Below are 16508 nucleotides of genomic sequence, written 5' to 3' on the forward strand. Positions count from 1 at the left end.
CCAATTTGCTATCGATCCATCACTTAGCTTTTGCCTTCTGGTGCATCGACTCTCTCTCTCTCATCTTTTTATCTAGATTACAATTCTTTTTTTGCTTCCATCATCATATGAATGTTTCTTTGTCTCTCTCGGGCTCTGGTAAATCTCAGCTTTTTTCTTATTGTTTTTCAGAGAGAGAAACACAACTAAATAATTGAAAGATGGCGGAGCCATCGTATCTGCCGGTACCACCAGAAGCAACGGTCACGGGACGTAAGGTATCCCATGCACGTACCCACTTTCAGTTTCATTTTTCTCCAACACTATCAAAGTTTCGCATAACTGTAAACTTAAACGTCTTAGATTTAAACTTTTACTGCTTTACACTCAAATTTCTCCCATGAATAATGAAAAATGCATAAGTAATGTGTATTGTGATGTCGATTGACCGACACAACAAGAAGTTTGATCGATTGGCACAAATAAGCTGATCAATTGAAGAAGGAAGCCAGTTGACCGATACATAAGAGTTCTACATTAATTGTGCAATTATCATCTAGCGTTGAAGGACTTGAGAGCCAAAAGTATATATAACCAAGACTAAAAAGAACCCAACCTCATCCTAGAATTTCAAATCCTTCCACCACAATCCACTCAAATTCTTTAAAAATTCATATGAATTTTGTAGAAATCTTTAATCCTTTTAAATTCTATCAAATCTATCACTTTTAAAATCCTTTAAAATCTTTTAAAATTTTAGTTTGACATTAATTAATTAGTATGAAATATGATGTGGATGACAGACGTTAATTAATTAGTTGATCGACACCACAAAATGGCGGACGGTCGACAAAATCACATTGTGCATTTATTACGCAACACTCATTGTAGCAACGTACTATTTTTATTATACGCGTAAAAATTATAGTTCGTAACTGGTTTTTAACTGGAAACGGTAACTGATGCATGAACTACGTATTTAGTAATTAAAAAAATACATAAAAAATGTACGTATTCTTGCGTTTTTTTGCTTAGATGCCCTCAGAAAATGCGTATATTACTCAACTAAAAGAAAAAAAATTATAGATCCCCATTGTTCGTTCAGTTACATTTCCCAAGAAATCTCAGAATCCAAACAAATCGAACAGATGCTTCCGATCCGCTGATTTGCTCATTCCTCCATTTTATTTTAAATTTGTTTATTTAATTTATTTTTGGTGAATTTGTGAAATGGAAGGTCGCCGGAGGCTAACGCTTCTCGATCAGATGTCAGCAAGTAGCAACGGGAGAGACTTAGCCGGATTGAGCCTACACGACGTGTTGCTGGCCCCTGCAGCCGCCAAACAGCCCCCTCCACCGCCCACACTTCCCGCCATAATCTCGGGTCGGACCCTTCTCGATATAATCCGCGACGAGGAGCCCAAGTCCTACCGGGCCCTGATTGGCAAGAAGGATAAGAAAGCCTGGAAGTCGTTCAAAGACCGCCTCCTACTCAAACGCGCCGGCTCCGCCTGGACCTCCTCCGTCCGTGTCCCCACCTCTGATCTCCCTATCCGGAATACTGCTAACTACGGTTCCAATCACAACCACCACCCGCGATCTCGCAACTCGCGTCGCAGCTCGGTTCGTTACGTCACTCCGGAGTGCAATCTCGACATGACTCAGCAGGTCGAGAGGCAGATTTCGCGGCGGGGCTCCACCCGGTTCAGCCCCAACCCCTCGATTCCGTCCGACGAGGTGGATATGAACAACCCCCACGCCTCGATGTTCTCGCGCCAGGGCTCTGTGCGGTTCACGGCCGACGAGGTCGCGGCGGACTCTCCAAGACGGCGATTGTCGGCGGCGCTGGACGAGGAGAGATCGCTGTCGGCGAGGGAAGCTGTGGCGGCGCAAGAGGCTTCCGAAGCTGCGGCGGCGGCATTGGCTGCGGAAGAAGAGACGGGAAATGACGTGTCGTCGGGAGAGACGGGTGCGGCGGAGCCGGTGAGGATGTCGTTGATGGACTTATTGGAGGAGACGGACAGGCAGATGGGGGTGGAGTCGAGGTACACGATGGACGAGGATGAGGAGGTGTACGAGGAGGAAGAGGAGGAGGAGGTGGAGGTGGCGGCGGAAGAAGGGAATGTGGAGTATAACTGCTGCGTGTGCATGGTGAGGCATAAGGGCGCGGCGTTTATCCCCTGCGGGCATACGTTCTGCAGGATGTGCTCCCGAGAGCTGTGGGTCCAGCGGGGCAATTGCCCCCTCTGCAACAATTTCATCTTGGAAATTCTCGATATTTTCTGAACCAGAAAAAAGTAGAAGTAAAAGAAAAGTCACTGCAAGTTTCAACTTTTAATTGGAGTTTTTAGAGGAAGCCTTTTTTATTTTTTTTATTTATTCTTCGTTTTTGTATTGCCCTCCTAATTAGTTTCGGATTTCTGTAAAAATGAATGAATGCTTTCTGTCGCGATGGTTGATGGTTGCAATCGCTCAAGTGTATTCTTTTTATGTGCGATGTTCGACCAACAACATGACCTATCGACTAGCTCGATTTGCCATTCCCACTAGTTGTTTTTGTTGTTAGTTTGAGGACCCCGAACTCATTTTTTATTTGTTGTTTTTTTTAAAAGAAGATAATTTGTGACAAATCATGGTTATCCATCCCTTTCGGAGGTAAGGAAGACTCGCAAAGACATTTCAGCTTCCCAGTGACTACAAGTCTAGCTTTCACACAATCGAGGGATGTTGTATCTAAGCTATTCTCTATTAAGGCAAGCTACCATTGCATTTAAAAAAAAAGAAAAACTAATGGAAGGGTACTGGGGGAATTTTGGGTCCCCTTATAACTTCTTACACACATGTTATCACTACCCGAAATAATATGAAAATAACGAGTTTCATGGCAAGACAGTAACTGATCGGGGCATTCTCGGATCACACGCTAAGAATAGCAATTCTTAACATTTTTATTCAGGGTAACTCATTTCAACCTGATAAGAAAAAAGTTTAGTTTAATAATTTTGAACTACTCAAAACCCCATACTGTTTAATCTTACATGAGTGAGATTAATTTTTTTTTAAAGCACATTAAAAATGCTAAGGCAATTTAAAAATATCAAAGAATATTTACAATTTTTAAAATAATTAATTTACAAGTGTGAAAACTATGCAAACGCTCGTCGTGACATCTTTTACGCTTTGACGATGTGTAAATCGTCTTTTAGATTTTTAAAACCCTTCAAACCATCATGAATTAGTGCTTTTTTCTTAGAGTTAAATTAATAATAATTAATATAGAAGTGTAAAAAATATGCAACCACTCTTGATAACAAGCTTTATAAGTCTCGTGACGGGGTCAAATTAAATATAACAAAATGTAACGTTTCCAACACTAAATGGATACATTTAGAGAAAATAAATTTAAAAAATTTATATTAACATGTAATATTTTATTATTAAAATAATAAAATGGATAGAATTCAAAGAATTTTCATCAAAAATTAAAAAAAAAATTCAACCAATAAAATAAAAATAAAATGAAGAATAAGAATCTAATTTCTCTATTAATAAATGAAAACAGATTTCAAATGTTACTAAGCTTTTCAGATTTTTTTGTTTCCACGTTCGTGTTTACAAATGGATTCTTTTGGACGAACACCACATCCAAAATTGGACAAGATTTTTTGGTGAAAATTTTGTTAAACTCTTCCTTCAAAATCTCTTATGCGATCCAAGTGTATCGCGAAATGGTAGTATACTCGCATCACAAAATGGTGGTGCATCGCGATGCGAGTAGACTTTTGACAGTGTGGCCTCCATCATCATAGAATGTTTCATCGTCTCTCTCGCGCTCTGGTAAGTCTCAGCTTTTTCTTCTTTTTTTCAGAGAGAATGTGTAATTGTGGAATCTTCTCATCTTCTTGTGTTGTTTTATGTGTGTACGTAAGAGAAGAAGGGTGAGGACGACACTTCACATTGCACAAATGACGAACACCGCATCCAAAATCGGACAAGATTTGTTGGTGAAAATTCTGTCAACTCTGCCTCCAAAATCTCTGATGCGATTCAAGTGCATCGCGAAAGGTGGTATGCTCTCATCAACGACCACAGCTTCGTAGACAAGCACCTCTCCAAATCCTTGCACGACAATCAATCCACTCGTGCCTTTTTGAAGCGAATGTTAGTCCCTACGGAAGACCCCAATGACAACGAAACTCAATCTGCATTCTCAGTACTTGCTTTTGACAATGTCGCTGTTGATGATGGCGGTGTGCAAAAGTATAGCACTCTTTCTGGGACGGAGGACTTCGATGTTCCTCTTGCTATGAGTCTAGTGATGGCATCATTTGTCTAGCTGCTCGACCTAATTCTAGTAAGGTGATTTTGTGGAATCCGACAATTCAGGAATTCAGGGTCCTTCCCTCGGAGACATACATTCCGGATTGGTTCAACGAGCCATCCCCTATGGATCCTCATCTTCGGTGGAAGCATCTGCCGTACCATCCACGATCAGATCAGTTCAATGATGTTTTGGGATTAGGCTATGATCCAACATCTAAAGATTACGAAGTTGTCAAAATTGGATTTTCTGATTCAGAATTGCATCGCGGCACAAAACTTTCGATTATTCATCCTCCCAGAGTAGTAGCGTATACCCTGGGAAACTACTCCCCATTGGCCCGAAACTTTTCAGTTGTACTTCAAGGGGATGTGTTACTGGATAGGAACTGAGCAACAAAAGGAATTTATCGAGAGCACTGATGCTAATTACGATGAGTACGAATATATTAGGAGAGTGATCGTTTCCTTTGATATGAGTCGTGAGATATTTCATGACGTGCTGTTCCTGCATGACCTGTTCGACTTTGATGGTATCATAGATGGCGTTCGAATGTGTCTCAAAGTGTGGAATGAATCTGTCGCTCTTTTACGCTTGGATCATTTTGAAGATGCTGATCAACTAACCTTTGAAATGTGGGTGATGGATGATGTTTCTGGTGGTGGAGCTAACGGTAAGGGTGGTGTTTGGACAAAACACTTGGCTTCCAAGATCCCACTGATGTCAATGAACCCCGACCCGGAGATGTCATTGCCAATGTGGAAGAGCGACGAGGTTCTTCTGGTGGAGGATAATGGATGCATTGTCTGCTATAACATCGGTACTAAAAACCATAAAGATCTTCCGATTCAAACTGCTGTAACGATTATTCCCAAAGTATCACCGGATAACGATTTTCCACCCGATAGAGTGTATCATTTGCCTGTGATATATGTGAAGAGTATAGTTTCGGTCATGGAAGGCAGGCAACGACAATTTTGAGAGCTGAGAAAGTATCCTGGATGTCCTTTAGAAACTTGGTGTCGATGAAATTTATCTGTTGTATATTTGATCACATTTGATTAATGAATTAACTACAGAAGGTATTTTGTATTAACAATCTTCAAAAGAGGGCTGCCCCGAGCACTTGAGCTGACTGAGATGAAAAAGGAGTTGCCTGACGGCATAGAACACGCGGGCAAACTGACAGCTTTATAGCACAAGTCTCCAATGACAGAAATACTCGAGTGCCATTTGGACTATGTGGTGATTTGCAGTTAGCAACAAAGGCCTAGGATGAGATGTAAAGGTAGTTGGGATGGTGCTTGGCAAGACAGGACAAAAATACTCATGTGCCATTTGGACTATGTGGTAATTTGCAGTCAGCAATAAAGGCCTAGGATGAGATGTAAAGGGAGTCGGGATGGTGCTTGGCAAGACGGGACAGTGTAACCAAGGTCCGATTGGGATGATCGACTCGCCTAAACCAATGGGCAATTTGTCGACAATTTCTTGGCTTAACAATAGGGGAGATGAAATTTGTGGTTCATCAATTGAACCAATGCGCAATTTGTCAACAACAATACGCAATTAGTTTAGAATTGGCATCCAAAATTGCTCCAAAAACCAATTTTACACGCTTTTATTGTTGTACAAATTGATTGAGGAAGTATATCTTCAGAAACTGTTTCAAGTTACAATGAAGATGTATAAATTAGATTTTACCATTTACATACAACAATTGCCGAGTTGCTCTTCTTCTGCTTCTTCTCGCTCTCATTCTGCACCTTCCGTCCTATTCCTATCTAGATAATAATGGTCAACTGATATAAGATGTTAAGAATAAGTTTCGCAGCAGGAAGCAGTGAGAGTTAGAGGTCAGCAATCCAACTCTTCAACAGGTAGCGGACGCGGCACTTATCTGGTTGCCTCACTATGTATATTTGATCTCCAATTTTATCGTCAGAGTCCTGGTTCCGGTACCATGTCCATAAAGCCCAAGTCTCATTCTTCACCTGCAAGTTATGCACATTGGATCCCACGGTTAGAATGTAATCCAGGTGGTTAAACTGGGCTGTCATTCTAGTATATACATTCTCTGCAGATTGCAGCCTAGACCTGTATGTTTGCTACACAAAACGCAACGAGGATATTCTAGTCAGTCACAGGATCTTCAAGAACTCAGGTCTTGAAAAATCTCCCGCTCCATATAAACAAATATCGTGCTGAGTGATTTGATCGTGACGTTGGAATTGAACGATAAACAGAATTTCAACTTCCTATTTACTGAGTGAAGAGATCTTGAATGGCTACTAGAAGTAAAGCAATATTATATAATGTGTGGTTTTTGTATACTCATTGACTGTCATATTTCTTTCCATACTTTCAAGTTGTATCATATGTAGGGTCATACAAATTAAAGCATGGCAGTTATAGAAAATTGAATGCATTATTCAACTGCACTTTTCCCAAACAGAAACACAGAAAAAAAGGAGTACCTCAAGGATTCCATGGCCAAAGCTGCTTTCTCTGAAAGCACTGTAATCCGGTTGCCGATCCCAGCAAAATTTACCTGCTGCTGGGCCAGAGGTAAAGTTATTTGCACAAAAGGCACCTGCACCTAGGTGTTCATCAGGAGTAGTTAATGGCTCTGGGCAATGACCAGGTTCATCAGCATGATGAACTGCCATCTTCTCTCGATTACCCCCGTCACCAACGGTGAGATAAACAGGACCACAGGGATCTAAGTTGTAATCATAAACTCGATTCGACCTCTCGTAGGCATGAACCTGTTGTTTTATTCAAGAAAACAGAACAACATTCAGTAACTTTAAAGAAAATGGACATTTAGTTACAATGGGGAAAATTAATTCATCATTCATAGACACGAAGGACAACTTAATAAAAACATGCTTGGAACGAAACCAAATAGTAATGAGGTGAAACTAGTTTCAAGATAAGGTCATTACATTTAAAATAAGTTTGTTTTACATTTTAGTAACCTGGGAACCAACGACTGTTTAATTTCACATTAACTTTGTTTACACAAGCTAAAAACATAAAATGCAGTTTTTTTCTAGCTTTCTATCACTATCTGGTATAAATGAAAGACTCTATGGAAGGGCCCTTATACCACTTCTCACCAAAGTTTCTGACTATAATAAAGAAACCTGTTACCCATCAAAGATTGTGGCAATAATGTCACTTACATGTCCATTGAACACTATATCGACGCCATAGGAGTACAGTAGCTCTTCCATTTCCATCCTCATACAATCTGCCTCCCTATAATGGGCCTCATAGGTACTATACCAGGGTGGATGCCAAGTAGCTACCAGCCATGGAGTTATGGATCTGTCCACATTAGCCAAATCTTGCTCCAGCCACTTGTATTGCTTCCCTGCAGGGACAGAAACAATAAAAATACGCTTCATAAAGGAAAAGAAAATGCAAAAAAAGGGATGTTGAGGCAAAGCATAAGCTCAAGTTATGCACACTTTTATTACCTGATTTGCTAAAGTCAGTGTAGGCTCCAATCATTATAAAATGAATCCCCCCTGCATTAAATGAGTAGTAGAATGTGGACGAGGATCCACTTTCTTCAGATGGGAATGCAAACCGAGAGCTATAAGCCTCAAATGTCTTATTTTCAGCCTGTTCTTCTATTTCATGGTTCCCTTCAACCACCATTATTGGAACTTTGGAAACTAAACTCTGCATATACCTACACAAATTACCCAGCAATGACAACATAAGAAAACAAATTCTATGCCATACTTTGCAGCAGCCACTGTGTGCAACAGAAATAAATCAATATAAGTTTTTACCTTCCCCAGTAATCCCATCTAGGCTGATAGGTCTCATGTATCGGAGAGTTTGGAAATGAGCAAGAATAACAGTCGGATCCAGTTCCATTTGTCAGGTAGAGGTTTGCATATGTAACATCACCAATCAATAGAACAAGATCAGGGTTGTTACTTGTCAAGTGACTTATTGTGGTAGTTGTGTTGTAAGTAAGGCCAAGGTCTCCCACAACTGCTATTCTCTCTGGGTAGCTCCGAGGACCAGAAACTGGCATGGTCCTGAAATGGTGGATTTCACTCATTGCAGGTATAGAAGGATCCCCACATTGATAAAAATACACTGTATTCGGTTTCAACCCTACATCAAAACACGAATTAAATCACCAACTCATCAGAAGAACCACATTTCCATCACAACTTATGTTCGGGGAAGTTAAAAGTTCATTCATTTCAGTCACCCCCAACTTTGTAATTCTCCATTGATACTTTGAAGCAAACGAAGAAGCGAATAAAATCAAACCTGTGAGACGAACATGGTGGATGATTCCGGAAGTGTAATTTTGGAGGCCTTCAAAAGGGTAGAGCTGATTGTAAACAAGAGAATATCCTGAGGCTTCATTTGTTGGTGGATACCTCAGCTCCGCATATTGAACAATGCTTTGCACACTTTTGGGGTCCAATGGCTTTATGTTGTCTCCAATCTGATACTCCCCTGCAATAACAATCCATGAAAAATCAAATCCAATAGGCCAAACCCAAAAAATGATAAATCCCAATTCTCAATGGCAAAAAAGCTCAAGGCTTTAACTAATAAACCCGGGCCCTGTATGGGACTACTTCTATAGGAAGTACTTCTGCGCACAAGCGCTTTTATTAGAAAACCAACAACCCAGAAACTGCCTCTATCATCCAAAAACATTTCAAATTTTTATGTCAAATATCAAGGGGAGCACTTTTAATTGCGCTTTCTTCCAGAAGCAGTTTCAAACAGGCCCCAATTAACCAAAACCAAGAACTGAACAATCCCAATTCTCAAATCCTAAAATTCCATTTGCATAAAAGCTCAACAATTTGTAGTCAAATGAGGATTTAGAAGGATTTTAAAAGATTTTAAAAGACTTTAGAATCATGGTGTAGTCAATTAGGATTTTAAAAAAGTCCATTCAAATACAGGGCTAGTCAATTAAAGGATTTTAGGTATTCAAATATTCATGGATTTTGAAGGATTTCATTCAATGAGAGATTTTGTAGGATTTGAGAATGGATGGTAAGCATAACAAAATCCTACCCCCACCCCTAGGATTTCTTTTCAACCCCTCGCTTTCTTTCTCTCTCTATCGACTTTGCAACTCGAGCTTTCCTTCTCACTCTCCATTTTCTCTAAGAAACCCATCCTTCCATCCTTCCTTTCGGCGTCTCAACCACCCACCCCACCAAGATGACCTGAAAGAGGATTGTTGACTACAAAGACTTGGTATTGGACTTGTATTTTGCCACGCTCTTCAGATTTACTGTTCTCTTCAATCTTCTTTTAATGGCAGCACTGACCTACTTAGATCGAAAGTGAACAATTTTCAACTGTCATGAGGTATTGTTACCGTAATGCTCAAGTGCTGATTATAATTTCAGCCCTAAGTGAAACTAAATTGAGAATGATGAAGACTCTCAAGGGAATAGGAAGCAACGATGTTTGTTTCTAAAAGATGGTGTATGCTTTACATCTCGATTAGTAGCTTCGCTATCAATTATTTTGTTCATCTAATAAATAATGATCAATAACAGGTACTGATATGTAAGTCAGAAATTCTCAAGGAAATAATCAAGCCACATGAGGAATGGTTGTACCATTCCCTTTCAACCATGTGAATATGCTGACAAGAGTCTCAAAATCCATTCAAATCTTCAATCAAAGTCCATAAGAATCCATTCAAATCTTTAATCAAAATCCATAACAATCCTTTCAAATCCATTTGAAAGTTGTAAGGATTCTACAATCCTTTGAAATCTGACACTTCAAAAAGTATTTTAAAATCCTCTGAAATCCAAATTGACTACACCCCTAAACACCAACACCAAAAAAAAAAAAAATTATATATATATACACACACACATATTAATACCTGTTATCCAGGAGATCCAAACGGAGTCGTACTCGGCGGAGAGGGAGACGGAAATCTGCTCGGGCTCAAACCCTTTAACCCGGCGATGGACCCGGTGATCATCATCAGGCAAATCGACGGCGTTGCCGCGCAAGCTGGGATCAAATGCGACGGTGAGGGGCTCGAAGGGGCCGTCCAAGGTGGTCGGGATACGGGCCTCAACGGGCCAATAACAACCAACAACCACCGCAATCAAACACGTTATCGCAGCAACTGCAGGAAGGGAGGAGCACGGAGAAAATGCCATTTCTGTCAGGGAAAAAGACGCATTGCTTTAGGTCTCATCCGCCTTTGGAGCGCGAAGATATATAGGGGAAGGTATAAAGAATATGGAATAATAAAGGAATATTTCTGGATTCTGATGGTGACGTGGCGGGGAGGCTTGCTTTTTTACACCGACTTATTCTGTCCCACGCAATCCCAGATGTTTTGGTTGGGACAATAGGGCGGCTTTTGTTTATTTGTGATGGGACACGTTGAGACGGGTTAAGTTGTCAAGGAAATTTTTATAGAGTTGCTTGGTTTGGACGGTTCTGGCCATGAATTGATTCAAAAGGAACTTTAATTAAAATGGGCTTGAACTGTGATATAGGGTTGGGCTTGAAGGTTGGTTATCAACATGGGCTGGAATTTATACTACTTTTCTTTTGTGTTGGGCTTAATTTGGTTACAATTTTTATTAACAGTTTACACAAGAGATATTAGTGACGTGTTTACGTGAGGGGAACGAAATAAGAGAAACAAGAATTGTAGTCATTCTAAGTGGTTCAAGTGTTTGTAAACACTTGGAGGATAAAAATATATATAAGTCCCACTAAAATGAGAAATCATACTCATTAAACTTCCAAAACTCGATTCTTAAGATTGAGATGATATTGGATTCTCCAAAATGAAGCCCATCAAAAATCCAACTTTTGTACCAATATATTTGATTAAATATTGTTAAATTATTTAATTAAATAACTATCTTTGTTGAAATTTATATTATGAGAATATGTGTAGCAAATAAAAATATTTATTTAAAAAAAGGCAATTTAGTAACTAAGTTGGTTTCAATTCTGATTTATGTAAATAAGTAAACATCTTACATGTCATTTGCACCATTCATACTTTGATTCCGGGCAATTGAGTAAACAACTTTAACGGGAATTCAATTCTAATTCCATCTCATTCCAACTTCTTTTCAATTCAATTCTTCTCGTTTTGATTATAGATTAGTAAACAAGTCATAGAAGAGGAAAAAATCGCACATATACACATAATATTCGATAATAATGTAAGTGCTCTTAACAACTCGAGCTATATAAGGTTACGAAATGTACTAGCCAATCACCATTTAGTTAAATTTGGCTTACTTTGTCATAACTAGATTCTTAAGAGATATGCCAACATCAATGCATTTCCAATTGCAAAAGATTTCAGGTTAGATCTTACCTTGCATGCCTTTGAATCCAAGCCAGATCTCAAATCTAATGATAATTACTGGATGATAATTTTAAATCATATCCATGGACTGATAACTTTTTTTCATTGACTGGTTTTGGTCAAAGTTAGGCAAAATTCCACCCTCATTTCCAAAAATTCACAAAAGTATCTGCAAGCATGTGGGTGCCAAGTGCCGACCACTTCTCTTCTTTTTCTTCCTTTATCCTTCTTTGCGTTTTGGCTAATTAAGTAGAGCAATTAGCCCTAATTGTAAAGTTAATCACCTGAACGCTTTCAACCCTTTTAAGCATGTGAAGTTGATACAGCATACCACTGTGGTTGGATGCCTGCTTTCAAGGTTCAACTTTCAACAATGCTTTGCCTTTTCCCCTTCCCCTTCAAAGCCTGCCACAAGCAATCATGCTCTACCCTCTTTGTTTCAATTCCCCAAGGAGACCAAGTGAGATGGCCCTTGTAAGCGGGATGTATATCCCTACTATCGCTCACATATCTCTCTTGACAAGGGGAGATAAATACACACAAAGAAATATACAGACGGGGATAGAAGAATCTCCGCCTGTATACACAAGGCATAAATACTATAGAAACTACGAAAAGAGGTTTAGGAGAAGTGTACATGCAAACCAGATAGGTTTAGGAGAAATGAACATGCAAACCAGATAAAGTCTACACTTTCATTTCATCTTAAATACACCTTTCAAATTCAGACATAAATCAAAATACACAATGTTATGCATATTATGTTCCCGAAAGGATTACCAAGGTTTTTGAGAGACCGAAATAAACTAGTACCTAGTAGACTTTTGAGATTCTCAGTCATACAATGTATAGAACCGCTACTATTTGAGTTTTTGACAGCTAGAGACACTTGGAAACATAAACACTCTGCCGTGATTTATAATTTCCGAGAACAACTCCAAAAGAAAAAAAAAGAAGTTAACTTCTGTACCTGACTGCCCTAGAATATTACAGGAAAAATTCATCCCAAAAGATAGGGAAAACAGAAGGGCAGCGAGAAGGGAAGTTTGGAGTACCACTTCTCTACACTGCCTCCTAGCCTTTGGTTCTCATAATTGTAATGCTGCCTTTCCCTCCTTCGGTGCGGATTTTAGTTTTTCCAACGACAGGCTTCCCTGAAAAGGCCGAAGTAGGGTAAGCAGCAGGGTCTTCCTGTTTTTGCTTTGATTTTGAAGGTGGTGGAGTGCGGATCCGCTGGTTTATGTCCTTCAGAGTTACATCTCCATGTGCACCAGAGGGTTTAATGAAGGCAAATGGATATGCCACAGAAGTAGCCAACTTAGTGGGAGTCCGAATGTAAGACTTCCTACCTATGCATACAAACAGAGAACCTTGAGGATTGAATTTTCATTTCAATAGTTTAAGAGCATAGTTTGTGATGATCCAGGCAAAGAATCCTGGTATGTGTGTGTGGATGGGTGGGTGGGGGTGTAGAGAGAGAGAGAGAGAGAGAGAGAGAGAGAGCATTTCTATAAGTAGGATAACTTTGAGGAAGGACAGGAAGCTGATAAAGAGAACATTGGATATAGGAAACAAAAATGTCATGAACATGACAATACCTTTAAAAATAACATTTTGAGGTGTTCGGGTAATTCGTTGTTGAACCACATTCACTTCATGCTCAGGTCGGAGGTCACATAACTCTGCACCAGAAAATTGAACTTGTATACTTAGAATTAATTGAGGGATAAGGTTATAAAGGAACAAAGGCAAAAGTACAAATATAATGAAAAGAACCAAATGTAATTTACTTGTAACGTCAAGCTGAACATCCGATGCCCCAGAGAAATTCCTGAGTATCAAATACTAAAGCAATCAGATTATTGTAAATTATTAAATGATTTTACAAAAAAAAAAAAAAAGTAGAAAAAGTGAAAAAAAAAATAAAATATATATATATAGAGCTTCCAGAAGCATACAACTCATCAGGGCTGAAATGCATATCGGTATTGTTGAAGCATTCAGCAATCCACTCATCAGGTGACTGATCAAGGCCTTCAAAGCAAGATGCAGATGAATTTCCTAACATAAATAATATGATTATCAGAAATCCTAGGTGTAAATGTTTAAGTAAATTTAGGAAGACATATTTTGGAAGAGACAAACCTGCAAACCCTGATACCCATTGCGATGCTTCAGAAAAAGCCTCTTCAATTGAATCCAACCTCTCCTAAATATAAAGCACAAAAATTAGTCTACGAAAAATACATGGCACATGTAATATGCTGTCTATGTATTGAAATCTTGTCTCCAAGGAAAAACTTAAGTTCCAAGTCTTCCAATTTCTGACTTCCAGGGCAAAAAAATACAACTTGAAATTCCCTTATCAACGCAAAACCCAAAGCTAGACTACTAGAGAAACTGTACCCCTGTAACATATGCAGCACACCAATTTGACATGCCTACTTCAAATGGGTGGCAAATATAATGCAAAAGCCATCTTTCTACTGAACACCCAAATCACCATTACAATGCAGTAGCATTGGGATAGAAAAGAATATGTACCGTGCCACAAATTGAATAGCAGTTTGGCACGCAGCCTAAGAACAATACAAAGTTCCCAATAGATGTGATAATTCGGACAAGAAAGCACATACATTTGTATTCAAGAATGAAGATGACAACTCGTCACATGAAAGGGAAGGATCTAAATCTTGAGTGTCAAATTGCAGCATCCTGCGCCTCTTTATTTGTGAGGACTGTTCTTCTGGTTCTGGTTCCTTGGTCCTATCATCTGAAATCCACTTCTTTGATATTAAAAAACATAAAAACGCAGTGTTTCTGAATTGCAGATACACGAAAAGCAAGAAAATGCCAAAGAACAATGAGGAGGGAAAATAACAACCCCAACCTTTGAAGTTAACATGATATGCCAAATCTCCACAAGCCTTAACTGGTGTTGTTTCATCATCGAACATGTAGGAAATATCTTCTTCGTTCTGTGGCACTCCCTTCCACATGCATTCAGACATGTCTGCTCAAAAAGAATAGTACCAAGCAAGAAATCACTAACTTCATCCTTGTATAACAATATTATTAACAAATTACGAACTGCCGTGAGAACATACCATGGTTGGAGTCCTTTTGGGTACGCTGATTATTCCTTCTCCAATTCCAGTGCTCACTATCATCATTTCACACAGCAGAAAGGAAATTAAAATGATGTCAGAAATAAGTACTAATATACTTCAGGTAACTGAAATGAAAACCACAAAACTGCAACCATCTCAAAAATGAGCCACAGTGGACATTTACACAATGTACATGATAAGCTCAGGCTCCAAGGCTGCATATGCAGCATATTTAGTTAATTTCTTCCAGAATTTACATTTTGAATCTTTTCTTATTTTTCAATCTCTCTTGGCGCTGGTGGGTTCAACATAGTTGGAATGAAACAAATCAGTAACTAAAAGATCAATGTAACCAAAGAAGCTGCCAATCAAAAACAAGCAGAATGGAATTGTAGCCACACAATAAGCAGCATAACCTACAAGTAAAACCAAACAAATGTATCTTTCCCCAAGTGAGAAAAAGACCGTAAATTTGAAAAAAAGACTACTAAACAAACAAATGATCCACTTCTAGGATGCTAAACATGTACCGATAGAGGGATGCTTATGTAATAAGGATCTGGAAGTATAAAGACGAAGAGATATACTAGCAGAATCTGATAATCCGCATTTGGGGATTTTGCTTTAAGCCATACAGTACAAAAAAATAAAGCTAAAAGCATAAAACAATGACCCACCAAGTAAAATCAGCGAGCCCACATCATCCTCATATCAGCCATAAAGTCCCAAATAAATCACAATCCTCTCCAAATAATTAAAAACCCAATCTGAAAAATTGAAGCAAGCCCAATTCACAGAACCATCATCCAATCCCCCAAATCGAAATCCCCGTCTACATTGCCACAACAATCCCCAAACCCACAAAAAAAAAAAAAAAATCAACACTTTAATCACATGAAAACCCACATCCGAAAGAACCCAGAAGCCAAAACGACAGAAAGAAGGGGCATTTATATTTACTTGTCATTATTGTAATCCATCTATGGAGCAGCAACAGCAACAGTAGCAGAAGCAGCAACTCAACCGTCGTCGCCCAAATGCCAGACCCTCTTTGCTTTCTCTCCACACACACACTCTCTCTCTCTCTTCAACTTCTCTCACCAAAAGTAGCCGTTAAAGAGAGACCGATTTGCCGAGTATATATATTTGCATTATTCACTCTCTGTGACTGCTTGAGATGCGTGATTTCTGTCTGGGGAGACGAAGTAAAAAGCGGCCAAGCTTCTCCCACTAGAGACTGTCTTTCTCTCTCTTGTACATGGAAGTTTTTGATATATAGACATGGAAATATCACAGAGCACGCTTTTAATCTAGTGGACCCGCCAAGTCCGTTACTCGTGGGATTAGCCTTCCTAAATATTTATTTTCAGTTTTTTTTCTTAATTTGCCTCATTGACTACTATTTTTGAGTCTTTGTTTTAAATTATTATGGTCATCCGCCCCTGAGATTTGATTTAACGGTTGATGACTAAGCCACATTTATGCACTAGTCGAATACATGTGATCGAGATTCCTTTTTTTGTTGCGTCGGCTTATGAATTTCGTACCATAATAAGCATGTAGGTTTGTTAGGTTGTTATATCACGCGTTGCTTTGAACGTACGTCAGATGACTTATCTTTATGATAAAATGATTACTTAGTAGTCAAAATCATGTGACTGTGACTCGTATTTTATTTATTTATCTACTTATGGATTTCATACCATAATAAATTTGTAGATTTATTAGGTTT

General features: G+C 39.0%; 3 protein-coding genes across 4 annotated transcripts; 1 reads left to right on the forward strand and 2 right to left on the reverse strand.

Annotated features, from left to right (window-relative positions):
• The first annotated feature begins 9 nt into the window (after positions 1-9).
• LOC137726514 (uncharacterized) lies at positions 10-2431 on the forward strand. The gene is made up of 2 exons (XM_068465448.1): positions 10-257; positions 1217-2431. The coding sequence occupies exon 2, from the start codon at positions 1246-1248 to the stop codon at positions 2263-2265; it is 1020 nt and encodes a 339-aa protein (XP_068321549.1). The 5' UTR covers positions 10-257; positions 1217-1245; the 3' UTR covers positions 2266-2431.
• Positions 2432-5893: 3462 nt separating this feature from the next.
• Positions 5894-10527, reverse strand: LOC137725472 (purple acid phosphatase 15-like). Its single transcript, XM_068464164.1, has 7 exons — positions 10203-10527; positions 8603-8794; positions 8107-8440; positions 7786-8003; positions 7489-7679; positions 6778-7068; positions 5894-6294 (listed from the first exon to the last, which is right to left on the reverse strand). The coding sequence occupies exons 1-7, from the start codon at positions 10486-10488 to the stop codon at positions 6151-6153; spliced, it is 1656 nt and encodes a 551-aa protein (XP_068320265.1). The 5' UTR covers positions 10489-10527; the 3' UTR covers positions 5894-6150.
• Positions 10528-12336: 1809 nt separating this feature from the next.
• On the reverse strand, positions 12337-16022 carry LOC137726468 (protein XRI1-like). 2 transcript variants are annotated; one of them, XM_068465404.1, is made up of 9 exons: positions 15737-16022; positions 14774-14829; positions 14557-14679; positions 14303-14439; positions 13812-13875; positions 13625-13727; positions 13457-13497; positions 13265-13348; positions 12337-13015 (listed from the first exon to the last, which is right to left on the reverse strand). In XM_068465404.1, the coding sequence occupies exons 1-9, from the start codon at positions 15754-15756 to the stop codon at positions 12741-12743; spliced, it is 903 nt and encodes a 300-aa protein (XP_068321505.1). In that variant the 5' UTR covers positions 15757-16022; the 3' UTR covers positions 12337-12740. The 2 variants fall into 2 exon arrangements, with proteins under 2 accessions (XP_068321505.1, XP_068321504.1); XM_068465403.1 differs by having other exon boundaries at positions 13265-13497.
• Between the last annotated feature and the right edge of the window lie 486 nt (positions 16023-16508).

Source organism: Pyrus communis, chromosome 2 (assembly GCF_963583255.1).
Source record: "Pyrus communis chromosome 2, drPyrComm1.1, whole genome shotgun sequence".
NCBI classification, from domain to species: Eukaryota; Viridiplantae; Streptophyta; class Magnoliopsida; order Rosales; family Rosaceae; genus Pyrus; species Pyrus communis.